Source organism: Nelumbo nucifera, chromosome 1 (genome assembly GCF_055504915.1).
Source record: "Nelumbo nucifera cultivar China Antique chromosome 1, China Antique-T2T, whole genome shotgun sequence".
Classification (NCBI taxonomy): domain Eukaryota; kingdom Viridiplantae; phylum Streptophyta; class Magnoliopsida; order Proteales; family Nelumbonaceae; genus Nelumbo; species Nelumbo nucifera.
Window position 1 is genome coordinate 13,076,033 of NC_142649.1, and position 14,736 is coordinate 13,090,768.

A 14,736-nucleotide genomic window follows, 5' to 3' on the forward strand; every position below is an offset into this window, starting at 1 on the left:
GCTGTGAATTATGGAGTGCAGGCTTGTTAACTGGGGTACTCAGGGCATTAGAAATTAGACTATTGAGAACAACGTCAACTACTTGTAAAGGTCACCTAGAGTTATGAACTGTATTCCCTTCATCAACATCCCTAATTCAGATCAGCAGAGGAATGAGCTCTGGTGGAAACAATGTAAAAATGGAAAATTCTCAGTTAAATCATGACACATGGCTCTTATCAGGTCCAACACAGACTTAAATCAAATTAAAGGTATTTGGGGAAACCAGGTTCCACCAAGAGTTGGGGTTTTGGCATGGCTGATAGCAATGGCTAGCTTATTGACAGTTGATCATCTGAAATCAAGAGGATTCCATATGGCTAATAGGTGCTGTCTATGCAAAAATGTCAGTCATATTTTTATCTCATGCAAATTTTCTGGTTTCATGTGGAGAATGTTTACTGCCATGTTTGTGGTTGCTGGCTTTCACCCAGCTTCAGCTGCAGAAGTTTTCTCTACATGGCCCAGGTTCAGTGGAAGCAAGAAGTATAAGGTGATATGGAGCTACATTCTGTTTGTCATGTGAAGAAACTCCCTGATGTACCATTTTATTGTAGTCCTCATTGTATTGTTTTCTTATTTATTATTATTTTCACTTCAGCCCTGCAAGTGCCTCTCTATAAATTCTCTAAATTGTGTTGCCCTACAAGGGCCTCTCTGTAATTTTTGTAATTTCACTTTCTATATAAAGGACCCTTGGGGTAGGGTCGAATCATCAATTCTTCATCCCCAGATATTCTGCTATGGGTCTGTTGACATGGTATCAGAGCAGGCTGCACTTTCCTTGCTCATTTGTTGGGCATATTAGGGTTTCTGTGCTTAGGGTGTTTTGGCTAGTGTTAGGGCTCTTCTAACCCTTGTTCTTCTTGAAAGCTTCTGCTTGGAAGGATTTCTGACCAGCTATGTCGCGCAGAACCTTCTTCTTTCTCTCAGAAAATCAGCAGAAACTGACAAGTCTTGGAGGAGTTCTGGTCTTCTCTCCTGGGTGACAGCAGTTATGTTTTCTTCCTCCGACTGTTTACTAATTTCTCCTGGGTGGCAGCAACTTTTCTCTTTGTGGTTCAGTTTTGAACAGTCACAGATTAAGGAGTCTCAACAGTCTGGCTGCTTCCTCCCTCAACAATAGCAGTATTTGAACTTGGTTTCTTTTTCTGACTGAGGAACTTCAATAGACATCAGGTCCTCTCATCAAGCTGATCTGGAAAACTTCTCATTTCAGGTTGGTGCATCACACTATTGTCATAATCGACTGTTATTAGTCCTTGGAACCCTAGTTTTTGTGCTGCCCTAGGGTATTTTCTTCTCTTGATTATCAGTCATTGGAACCCTAGTTTGTGCTGCCCTAATTCTATGGTGTTTATTGGAGGATTTTTTATTATTCTCTAAAGTTTCCTATTGAAGTTGCCTTGGATTTGTTTGTATTTCATGCCTCAACCCTCATTTTACTTTTCTGAAGAATACTGCGTTTAGCTGAAGTTATGTTTCTGCCTTGTTCATTGCTAATTTGAGTACTTTTTCAACATCAGTACTGCTATTCTGGGTTATTTTTTTTGCTCGTTTATGAAGGCTGAAAAGGTTGATTTTCTCCCTGTAAAATTTGATGGAATTAGCTACAATATGTGGAAGTTCCATTTTGATTTTTATGTTGAGGGAAAGGGACTTGAAGGTTATTTTTATTTTTATTTTTTGATCAATGACTTGAAGGTTACTTGAATGGGACTGTATGTAAACTTGATGAGGCTGAGGCTGAGACTGATAGTAAAGCCTATACACAATGGAAGCTTGACAACGGAAAGTTAGTCATGGATTTTGAGCTCCATTGTGCCTCACATTAGTGTTCCTATGAGAAGACTGAGGACTGCCTATGAGATGTATGCCTACTTGAAAAAGGTTTGTCATCAGTCCAATATGTCACAACAATACCAGATTGAATCTAAAATCTTTGTTTATTGTCAGGGGGACAAAAAGATACAAGAATACTATTTAGGCTTTATTGATCTCTGGGCTGAATATGAACTTGTTCATACTGAGCCCTCGGATCCCGTTGAATGTGTCATATTTGCAGAAACATTTTGAAAATAGGAAAGTTAACCAATTTCTCATGAGGCTGAGATCTGAGTATGAAATAATCAAGTCAAATATTTAGGCTTTATTGATCTCTGGGCTGAATATGAACTTGTTCATACTGAACCCTCTGATCCCGTTGAATGTGTCATATTTGCAGAAACATTTTGAAAATAGGAAAGTTAACCAATTTCTCATGAGGCTGAGACCTGAGTATGAAATAATCAAGTCAAATATTTTGAGTAGAGGAACTCTTCCAGACTTGGACTCTATGATGGGAGAGTTGTTGAGGGAAGAAACTAGACTCCTATTTGCTGCAAACATAGAAGGGAAACATCTTGATTCAGGGGAACTCTTAGCTGCTGTACAAGGGGTGCAATTTGCAAACCAGCTGGGGGTACAACAACTAATAATTGAGGGGGACTCCAAAGTGGTGGTGGGTTAGTTGAAAATTTCTGAAGAGGCTATGTGGCAATACAAGAATGAAATGAAGAAATTTAGTTGGTTGACAAGGAATATGTTGGTCACTGTACAGTGGGTGGGGAGATCAACAAATACTTTGTCAGATATGTTAGCTAAGCAAGGAGTAAATAGGGAAGAATTATTTTGGGCTTAGTTGTGATTCTTGTTTTTCTTTCCTAGTTTACTTGTAAGTTTCAAGGAGGGGCTATAGCTTGCGTCTCTCGCTGGGATGATGTATGAACTCACTCTAAATATGTTTCTGAATCAATAAATTTATTATTATTCATAAAAAAAAACATCATGATTCAGGGATTGGTATTGTTCTTGCACGAGAGAATAAGAAATCTGGTGGAAAGGATCCTTCTAAAACTGAATGTAAAGGTTATGGACATATAGCCTCTCATTGCAAAAAGAAGAATGCCTGCTCATATTACGAACACCATGGACATATCATTCCAGATTGCCCAATTCGTCCACCCAAGGGACCCATGAAGAAGAATTAGCCATGAGCTTATCAAGCGTTTGAGGGACGAGCGTCCGATACCTCTATTGCCAAGGGAGAATCCTCTGCTTCCATGAATAAGGAAGAGATACAACAACTGGAATCTTTTGCCATCGCATCTACCTTTTTTGCTATCGGCCTATCTCGTCAGTTCTCCGGTTATTGCTCTTCTCCCGTTTGGATAATTGATTCTGATACTACAAATCATATGATTGGGGCCTATCCTGAACCTTCAAACAGATTTTCTGAGACCAACCATAGACACATTGTCACTGCTAATGGTGAGAAACTTGACATCATTGGGAGTGATGACTTGTGTATCAAACTTTCCCCCTCAAATTCCTTTTCCATTGCTAAAACCTTCATTGTTCCTAAACTTACTGTCAACCTTATTTCAGTTGGTCAATTAGTTGATGAAGGTCATATTCTAACCTTTTCCTTTGATGGTTGTTTGATTCAGGACCGGTGCATTGGGAAAGTGAAAGGGAAGGGGTGTAGGATGGACTGCTTGTTTGCATTGGAGTTTGAGAAATCTCTATCAGCATCATCCTCTACTTTTTTGAGCTCTTCTACATCGAGTCCTGTTTTGAGTTAGAGAAACTATGTTTAGGATTTGTGGCATAAATGCTTGGGCCACCCAAATTATGAAAAACTTAAATACTTGTTTGTGAAGGGGTGTAGGATGGACTGCTTGTTTGCATTGGAGTTTGAGAAATCTCTATCAGCATCATCCTCTACTTTTTTGAGCTCTTCTACATCGAGTCCTGTTTTGAGTTAGAGAAACTATGTTTAGGATTTGTGGCATAAATGCTTGGGCCACCCAAATTATGAAAAACTTAAATACTTGTTTGTGTCTGGTTTTATTAAAACTAAAATTCCTTCTATGAAATCCTTTGATACATCTTGTGTTTCTTGTTGTTTAAGTAAGAGTCATATTTTACTGTTCACTCACTGAGTTGAACATGCTACTTCGCCTTTTGAAATTATTCATAGTGATGTTTGGATTTCTTCTATTGTTTCTCAGATGGGATACAAGTATTTTGTGCTATTCATTGATGATTGTACCATGTACACTTGTATTTTACCTTCTCAAACACAAATAAGAAGTTTTTCCAACCTTTAGGTTGTTTCATAACATTGTTCGAGTTCGTTTCCAAGTGAATGTGCAAACCTTATGCTTAGACTTGGGGGGAGGATACAGTGACGGAGAATTTTTGGCTTACCTGAAACATCATGGCATATAAGTCCAACGATGCTGCCCAGACACTCCTCAGCAAAATGGTGTAGCAGAAAGAAAGAATGGTAACATTCTTAGTGTTTTAAGGACTCTCCCACAAGAATCACATGGGCCTCCCACATTCTGGGTTGAGGCTGCTAGCACTGTATTATATCTGATCAATTGTATCCCATCATCTATGCTTGCTAACATTTCTCCTCATCAAAAGATGTTTGGATCCCCCTAGATCTTTCCCATCTTGATGTCTTTGGGTGTCTATGCTTTGTTCATCTTCGTCCTCATGAATGTCGAAAGCTTTCAGCTCAGTCTGTCATTGTGCTTTTATGGGGTATAGCCTGAACCACAAGGGATTCATTTGTTACAATCCCTCAGCACGTCGGATTCGTATTTCTTGAAATGTGATTTTTCTTGAGCATATCTCCTTTTTTTTCAGGAATTTCCAAGTCATCTGCACCCTATGTTTCAATTTTGCTTGATTTTGAACAACAAGATACTCCATCATCCACTACTGCGAAGGAACTTCTCGTCTTCTCTCACAAGCGGGTTCATGGTCCATCTCCTACACCTATGACCTCTCTTCCTCCTAGTTCGGATCCTTCGCCCATCACAGACAACCTTGTAAGTGATGCCCCAGTTTTAGATTCCTTAATTATTCCTCCTATTCCTTTATGTCGTTCTGTTCGTATCTCTAGACCACCTAACTGCTATGATTTTCCTTCAAATCATAGTTCCTTCTCTACTGTTTTGACCTCTATAGATATTCCCCGTTCTTACCAACAGGCTAGTAGCAGCCCTTAGTGGCAAGAAGCCATGGATGTAGAGGTTCAAGCTTTGCATGAGAATGACACTTGGGACCTTGTCTTAGCACCTTCAGATGGCTTTATTATTGGGAGCAAATGGGTCTATTCCATTAAGCTGAAATCTGATGGGTCTCTGGACTGTTACAAAGCCAGGCTTGTGGCACAGGGATATAAGCAGGAGTATGGCATTGGCTATGAAGAGACTTTTGCTCAAGTTGCCAAAATTACTACAGTCCGTGTTCTTTTAGTCATCTTTGCCACTCACTTTTGGACAATCTTTCAATTGGATGTGAAAAATGCCTTTTTACACGTGCATCTAAAGGAAACAATATATATGAAACCTCCTCTAGGGTACTGTAGTGATCCCTCCCTTGTTTGTCGACTAAAGAAGTCCCTCTATGGGCTCAAGCAAGCCCCTCGAGCTTGGTTTGAAAAATTCAGAGATGTTGTGCAAGCCAGATATAGCCAAAGTGCATTTGACTACTCTCTCTTTGTTCGGAAAAGACCTCAAGGCCTTACCATTCTCTTACTTTATGTGGATGGCATACTATTGACTGGAGATGATATAGAAGGAATCCAGGACCTCAAGTCTCTTATCCGTAGTTCCTTTCAAATGAAGGATCTCAACCCTCTTAATCGTTTCTTGGGACTTGAAGTCCAATGGAGCTCTCGAGGTTATTTTGTTTGCCAACACAAGTATGCCTTTGATCTTGTTAAGTTGGCCAACCTCACTGATAATAAACAGGTTGATACTCCCTTGGAGTTAAATGTCAAATTATCCAAATCAGAAGGCTCCTTGCTTCCTGATGCTTCCCACTATCGGCAACTTGTAGGGTCTCTCATCTATTAGACCATCACTCATCCTGACATCTCACATGCAGTTCAAGTTGTTAATCAATTTGTCTTTGCATCTCGTCAACCTCATTTGACTGCAGTGCATTGAATCATTCGCTATAGTCGAGGTTCTTTATCAAAGGGTATTTTCTTCTCTTCATCTTCTTCTCTCCAATTAAAGGCCTATGTTGGTGCAGATTGGGCTGGAAGCCCCGACACTGTGCTCCACTATTGGTTGGTGTGTCTTCATGGGTGACTCTAATATCATGGAAGTGCAAGAAACAATAGACTGTTTCCAAGTCCTCTACGGAAGCAGAGTACATGGCAATATCATCTGTTTCTAGTGAAGTTGTTTGTTTTCAATCTTTATTTCAGGAGTGTTGTTAGTTTTAAATTGTTTTTCTTTATTCATGTTGTTACAATGCTGTCAGCTTAGATTGCTGGCAGCATGTTCTTTTCTTTTGTTTAGGGTGTGTTGCCAGGGTGCCAGGGGCCTATTTGCAATTTCTTAGAATTGTTATAAAACCTTTTAAATAAAAGAGAAGCTGGGTGTCGCCAGCTTCAAATTCTTTCGATCCTTCATATATCTTCTTCTTCTTCTTCTCCTCTCCTCTCTTCTCTCTCTCTCTTCTCTGTTATTCCTCTTCTTCGTATGATTACATGGTATCAGAGCAACATGCTAGGCAATAGGAGTTTTCTTTCGCTAAGAAGTACTCACTCAACCCAGGCATCGGTCTCTTTTCTTGGATTGTGAAGACAAAATTTTCAAATCGGACTGATCAAAAATAACTTTCGTTTCTTCTTCTGGGTTCTTCCTTGGTCGTAGCACCAAGGTAACCCTAATTGGTGGAAGCCGATGGTATGAAGCTTCCTTGCGTCCTTCGACTGATGCTATGAAGATTCAAAAACATCCTTTTGACCTTCGGCTGATGCTGCGAAGACTTGGTTCCTTTGACTGATGTTGTTAAGACCTACAAACTTCTGTTTTTGACCTTCTACTGATGCTATGAAGGCCTCGTTCCTTCGACAGATGCTGTGAAGACCTACAAACTTCCTTTTTTGACCTTCGGCTGATGCTGTGAAACCCTGTTATGTTCCTTGCACCTTCGTACAAAAGCTGTATAGGTGTGTGTGATCCCCTTTGTCCAGGTATATGCTAGAATTAGTCTGTCAAGTGTGGAATATACAACAATATACTTGGTACAACAATATTCTTCTTCTTCCTGGATTGTTTGTGTGCTGCAGCAATGTGTACATGTTTTTAGAAGTAGGGTGTGGTGTTTCGTACCTTAATTGTGACTGTTAGAAATTGTACTGGTGTGAGGAATGGTCTTGTGCACCTGTAGTTTTCCTGTTTTGGCTTGTAAACCTGCCTCTGAAATTGGCGAATGATGATTTTGCATCACCTGGGGTTACATCAACCCATGGTACAACAGGTATGGGGACTGAAAGCATGATGTTTCCTATGGCGATAACTCCTTTAAATGGTTTAAACTACCTGGAATGGGCCAATTATGTAACAGCAAGGGGAAAAGTTGGTTACATAAATGGAAGCGTGAAAGAACCCAAGAGTGGGACTGTTGAACATGATCGGTGGGACCAAGAAAACAGTATGGTGATGTCTTGGCTCCTTGTAGCCATGGAATCTGATGTGAAAAAGAATTTTATGTGGGCAGATACTACAAATGAGATATGGGAACAAGCCAAGATCACCTATTCAGATCAAAGGCACTTTGCTAAGATCTACCAGTTGCAAACTGAATCCTCAACTTGTAAACAGGGAAACCACATCTTATCAGCTTATTATTCAGCTCTTACCTCAGTGTGGAAGGAATTGGACCACTATCAAGCTATAGAATGGAAACATGAGGATGATGGTAGAGCCTATAAAGAGGTTGGTCTCTCAACAATGGGTTTTTACCTTCTTGTTGGGACTTAACCCCATATATGAACCCCTTAGAGTTCAGATTTTAGGAAGTAAAGAGTTGCCCTTAGTCCAAGAGGTGTATGCCCTTGTTCAGTGTGATAGTTGCAACAGGTGGAAATAATCTGGGAAAGAAAAATGATTCCAAGAAAGCCGATGACAAGGATAAGTTGTTCTGCACTCATTGCCGTCATTCAAGACATACACGTGACACATGTTGGGAGCTCCATGGGAGACTAAAGTGAGCTGTAAAGAAACAAGAACAGGGTAAGGTACAAAGTCAGAAGAAGCCTAATACAACACACAACGCAGCAAATGTGGTAACCCAAGAAACTCAGTCTGTTGTGGTGCCAACTGATACTACTCGAGAACACTTCATTGGTTTTGACCCCAAGGAAGACATTATGAACTCCATCCGTAGTCACTTGGAATCATATGGTAGGGCCTTACGCTAGATGGACCAATCAGCTGCTGGTAACCCTTCTACTTCATTTGCGTCTACATCAGGTAATGCAACTTTTGCCTTCCATGTCTCCACAACCATAGATTCCCCCTAGATCATTGACTCAGGGGCTTCTAATCACATGACCGGTAAGCCAAACCTATTAAGTTCTTATAACCTTTTGTCAGGAAAGGATAAAGTGAGACTTGTAATGGCTCTTTTTCTTCCATTGTAGGTCAGGGATCAATATCCCTTCCTCAAGGACTTAACCTGAGTAATGTTATGCATGTCCCTCAGCTACCTATCAACCTTCTTTCTATTAGTAGTATCACAAATTCATTAAACTGCAGTGTAACCTTTTTTCCTAATTCATGTATTTTTCAGGATCTAACTTCTAGGAGGGCGATTGGTAGAGGAAGCTTAGTGGATGGTCTCTACACTCTCGACAACAAGGCTGGTTTCTCGGTGTCATCTTCAGAGTCTCATAGTCGGTCAAATAAGGGTCAAATTGTTTTGTGGCATAATCGGTTAGGACATGTGTCTTTTGAAATAATAAAGTCTTTGTTTCCATTTTTATTTAAGTCCTGTTCAGTGTCAGATTTCCATTGTCAAACGTGTCAATTGAGCAAGCAATGTAGAACAATATTTTCTTCAAGTAATAAAAGATCAAGTTTCTCTTTCCATATTGTGTATTCTGATGTGTGGGGGCCTACTACAATAACCTCGAAGGGTGGGTATAAGTACTTTATCACATTGATTTATGATTTATCTCGTTATACATGGATTTTTCCCATGCGTAATAGAGATGAAGTTCCAAAGATCGTAAGAGATTTCCAAAGAATGGTGTTTACACAATTCCATGTGGAAGTTTAGATTTTTCAATCCGATAATGCGAAGGAATATTTCCATGGTGAACTAAATGAGTTCTTTGCTTCCCATGGATCGATTCATAGAAGCTCATGTGCAAGAACACCACAACAAAACGGTGTTGCAGAAAGAAAGAACAGACACCTTGAGGTGGCCCGAGGGATGATGTTTCATATGAATGTTCCCAAGCAATTTTGGGTTGATGCTGTACTTGCTGTTGCTTATGTCATAAACCACATGCCCTCCAGAGTGTTAAACTACAAGGCCCCTCATCGGTCATTGTTTCCTCAGTCTCTTCTTTTTTCAATTCCCATGAGGGTGTTTGGTTGTTGTGCCTTTGTCCATGACTTGTCCTCGTCGCGTGGTAAATTGGATCCTCAGTCTATTCCATGTGTCTTTCTAGGGTATTATTGATGCTTTGATTCCGTTGGCCATAAGTTCCTTCGTCTCCATGGATGTCTCCTTTTTTGAGTTTGAACCATTTTTCCCTGCTTCTCCTCAGAGTAATGTGGAAGAGGAGAAGCAGGCCCATGTTCGTCAAGTCTTCCTTCCTTCTATTCCGTATCTCGCTCCTTTTCGTATCTTTCAACGTCAATGCCATAGAGACCAGCACTGTGACAAAGGTGTGGCACCACCAAACACCCCATTACCCAGTATATGTTCTATGACCACATTTCCCCTTCTCACCGTGCCTTCCTATCTGTAGTTGATAGTATTCCCATACCCAGAAACGTGGCAGAAGCTTTAAAATACCCTGGATGGACAGATGATATGAAGGAGATCAATGCCCTCCACAAGGAAAGACCCAGTGGGGTGTAAGTGGGTGTTTATAGTGAAACACAAGGCAGACGGGACAATTGAAAGGTACAAAGCAAGGCTGGTAGCTAAAGGGGTATACCCAAGTTTATGGTGTTGACTGTGATGAGACATTTGCCCCAATAGCCAAGATGAACTCAATATGTGTCCTATCATTGGCTGCAAACCTTGATTGGAAATTGCATCAATTGGATATTAAGAATGCCTTTTTGAATGGTGATCTGGAGGAGGTGTATATGGTTCAACCCTTTGGTTTTTGTGCTAAAGGAAGTGAAAGTAAGGTGTGCAAACTAAGAAAGTCTCTCTATGGTCTAAAACAATCTCCTCGAGCGTGGTTCAATAAATTTTGTATGGCAGTTCAACAAGTGGGGTCCAAGCAATGTCAATCTGATCACACTCTCTTTGTGAAGAGATATCGGGAACAAGTGGCTGTGTTGATAGTGTATGTAGATGATATCATCCTTATAGGAAACTAGAGCACAAAAATACAAAAGTTGAAGGAATTCCTACTCTCTCAATTTGAAGTGAAAGATCTGGGCCCCCTAAAGTACTTTCTTGGATTTGAAGTTGCCCGCTCAAAAAGGGGCATCTTCATCGCTCAAAGGAAGTATATCCTAGATCTGTTACAAGATACAGGCAAGTTAGGTACAAAGCCAACCGATACCCCTATGGATGTTGACCATAAGCTAGGAAATTGTGATGGTGAACTACTAAAAGATGTGAAACAATTTCAAAGACTAGTGGGAAGGTTGCTTTATTTGACCATGACTCGCCTAGACATTGCTTACTCAGTTGGGGTCCTAAGCCAATTCATGCATTCCCCTAAAAGACAACACATGGAGGTAGCAGAGAGGATTCTTAGGTACTTGAAGAAGTATCCAGGAACAAAGTTACTATTCAGCAAACATAATCATCTGAAGGTGGAAGTCTACACAGATGCTGACTGAGCAGGAGTTGTGGATGATAGAAAATCCACAAGTGGGCACTGTACCTTTGTAGGAAGAATTCTAGTGATATGGAGAAGTAAGAAGTAAAGTGTAGTGGCAAGGTCAAGTGCTAAAGCAGAGAATAGAGCTATGACACATGGGGTGGCTGAAGAACCTTCTAGGTGAACTTGGGTTTACTGTCCACAATCCTCTACAGTGACATTAAGGCAGCCATTAACATTACTAGTAATCCCGTCCTACATGATAGGACCAAGCACATTGAGGTGGACAAGCATTTCATAAGAGAAAAGTTGGAAAAGGGAGAAATTTGCACCCCTTATGTCAAATCTAAGGAGCAACTTGCTAATGTTCTCACAAAAGGACTACCACACCTATGACACAATGAGTTGTGTGACAAGTTGGGTATGATAGATTTATTCAACCCAGCTTGAGGGGGAGTGTTGTTAGTTTTAAATTGTTTTTCTTTATTGATGTTGTTACAATGCTGTCAGCGTAGATTGCTAGGAGCATGTTCTTTTCTTTTGTTTAGGGTGTGCTGCTAGGGTGCCAGGGGCCTATTTGCAATTTCTTAGAATTGTTATAAAACCTTTTAAATAAAAGAGAAGCTGGGTGCCACCAGCTTCAATTTCTTTCGACCCTTCATATCTTTTCTCATCTTCTTCTTCTCCTCTCCTCTCTTCTCTCTCTCTCTTCTCTGTTATTCCTCTTCTTTGTATGATTACAAGGAGTTAGGTCATTCCTCTCCTACGCCCATTCCTCTGTATGTGGATAACACTAGTGCTATTAAGATTGCCTCTAATCTTGTCTTTCATGAAAGGACAAAGCAAATTGAGGTGGACTGCCACTTTATCTGCGCTCTGTTTCTTGCAAACTCTATCTCTCTTCCTCATGTTGCTTCTGATATGCAAGTTGCTGACATCTTCACAAAGGCCATGATGAGATCTAGACACTTATTTCTAGTAAGCAAACAGATGCTCATGCCTCTGCATCAGTTTGAGGGGGAGTCTGAATAAACTCCCTGATGTACCATTTTATTGTAGTCCTCATTGTATTGTTTTCTTATTTATTATTATTTTCACTTCAGCCCTGCAAGGGCCTCTCTGTAATTTCTGTAATTTTACTTTCTATATAAAGGACCCTTGGGGTAGGGTTGAATCATCCATTCTTCATCCCCATAATTTTGTATTCTGCTCTGGGTCTGTTGACATGCCATATGTTGGAACATATGGAAGGAGAGAATAGAAGAATATTCGAAGACAAAGCTTGCAGTATGGATAGGATGGTAGCCGCAGGCAGGTAGCAGATCTGTGGCAGATTGGGTGTTGGTGCTCCCATAATTTAGGCAAATTGATAAGGAGGATTTGGGGAATAAGTTGGGGGAGGTTTTGGGTATTCAAATATGTAATGTGGAAAACTTACTTTGATTTCTCAGTTTGTTTAGTATCTGGGTGATGACTTGTTGCCCATCAGATTGTAAACCTCTTTTTTTTTCTTTGTTCTAATGAAAGTTTTTCTTTACTTATCAAAAAAAAAGTCCCTAATTCAAATATGATGACATCCACCAATAAGACCTACTTCCAAGAATGCCTGCACAATTTGGTTCAGTTTGACTTAGTTGATTGGGAGGCTTTCTGTGTCTGGCTCTTCCTTTAATGGATAGACTTGATGGTTTCATGTTTTTTACGCTATTCTAATTAATTTCTCTAATCTGATTAATTAAAATGAATACCTGCCTATAATTCAGAATATTTCACATCTCTAATGCTTGGAATAATGATAGAAAATTTTGGCATTTATAGTTGCAATACCTTGGGTGTCATATAGACAGACTTATTTATATCCTTTTGGGGACAGGTAAATAAATGGATTAATATCCTTTAGGAGATCCGTGTTTTGGGTCACTTGTTTCATTAGTATATGTTCCTTCAGAGACATTAGAAATTTATCTATTTGTTCGGTTGCAGCCCAAGTTCCTCTGCAGGAAGTGTGATAGCCCAGGGGAAATATAACATTAATCCATTGGGTTGGGTCCATGTTTGGATACATGGACCATATTTGGTCCTTGCCTTGATACCTGATGGAATACGTGATCCAACACCTTGTATGGATGGATACATCATAGCTCTTATCAAACCACTGAATTTAATATTGTTTAACATGTTTGTATTTCTTAAGCTTCAAAATTTGAAATATTTGATTGGCATAAAAAAATTGACCACTACCAGTCAATTAGAATATTGCAATTTTTTCCTTCTTATTTTTCTTTATTTTCTTTTTCCCCCTGAAGGTGTATGCAATCCAAAATAAGTGATGACTGACGAGACATAACCATCGTTGCTGTTGCATGCGAAGGTTTTCAAATTTTCAATGCTTTTGATTGACAATTGGATACTGTAGCAAGTTTGGTTTCTTTAGGAACTCACTATACTTGTATATGTATCTTAGTTAAAACTATTTGTGGTAAAATGTCATATTTTTCTCTTTTATAAGGTTTCGGAGATGGAAGCTTGTTTGCAAGAAGTTAATAATACAATACCAAGTCGGGAAGTGCTCCTTACTCTCGCTGAAAAGTTTAGGTATCACTTTGCTGTTGCCTATATATCTTGCTTGTTTCCTATAAGAGCATTAGCACTTAATATTGTCACAATGAAATTGGGAGAGAGGAAAAGGTAACATAATTATGTTTGGGTGTAGTGCATCTCCTGAACGAGCAGGAAAGATTGTTGTGCAACCAAAGCAGGTCAGAGACCTTGCAGTTAATTTGTCTGTAGAAAGGAAATCTTTCAGAACACTTCTCCGGAACCTTATGCTTATTTTGGAATCACTTTCAGGTGTGGAATTGGTTCCAAAACAGAAGGTATGCTCAGAGGGCAAAATCAATCAAGACTCCTGGGAAGCTGAGTGTCTCACCTATGCCTCGGGATGATACAGTTCCAGTGAGAAATATACCTCAGCCTGTAACTGTTCCTGCTGGTACTTTTTATAAACTATATTGCCTTAATTTCTGCTTTATGCTTTGGGTTTTGATGGAAGTGTGGTTATTGGGTAAATGCATCCATCTTATAGTTATGGTCTTGGTCTTTGTTTTTAAGACATCGCGACCAATAGACATGCAATACTTACAAACAACTTGTAATTCTTAACCACATCTAAAGAACACTGCTAAATGACTAGTAAACAGAAGCTTAATGACTGAATTAGAAATGCAAAAGAAAATGATTACCATTATTTTTATTAAGAAAAAATGTAATAGCTTTATTGGTCAATGCAGAGGATATGTTTTATGACACATCTCATAGACTAATTAAAACATGGCAACTATAATAAGATTTCCCAGTGTAAATCCTTTTTTTCATTTTTTTCCTCATAATTTGTCTTCATTTTCTTGTGTGTTTTTGATCATAAAGAAAATGTTAAAAAAATAAAAAAAGTATTACAAAGGGACAAGTGATGGGATATCACCCCCAGTAAATGCGAACTTGACTGCTTGATACCCCTCACCTCATCCCCACCCACTCAATTTTCATTCCTCCTTTCCAAACAAATAAACTCAATTCCTTTCTCCACAAAATCTGAAAATGCCTGCTTAAAATAACATAACTCACGTCATTTTCAGCTGATCACCCTCCAATCCAACTGCAACCGGTCATCCATATCTTACCTGCAAACCTCAATTCTATGCTTCCTCAACTGCTATCCTCAAAACCAAACATCTATCTCTCCAGCCTCCAAGACCCCTATTTACAATCTTCCCCAAACTGCAATACTGCAATCTAACAAAAAAGTAAAAAAGAATAAAAAA

General features: G+C 39.5%; 1 protein-coding gene across 3 annotated transcripts in view; it reads left to right on the forward strand.

The window, feature by feature from the left end:
* Positions 1 to 14,736, forward strand: part of SHH2 (DNA-BINDING TRANSCRIPTION FACTOR 2) — a 45,264-nt gene that overhangs the window by 12,534 nt on the left and 17,994 nt on the right. For 2 of the 3 annotated variants that reach the window (XM_010276866.3, XM_010276865.2), the window contains exons 3-5: positions 13,425 to 13,510; positions 13,629 to 13,674; positions 13,766 to 13,907. In XM_010276866.3, coding sequence (XP_010275168.1) covers positions 13,425 to 13,510; positions 13,629 to 13,674; positions 13,766 to 13,907 — 274 coding nt within the window. Of the gene's footprint in view, positions 1 to 13,221; positions 13,287 to 13,424; positions 13,511 to 13,628; positions 13,675 to 13,765; positions 13,908 to 14,736 lie in introns of all 3 variants that reach the window. The other variant, XM_010276869.3, reaches the window with a different exon arrangement.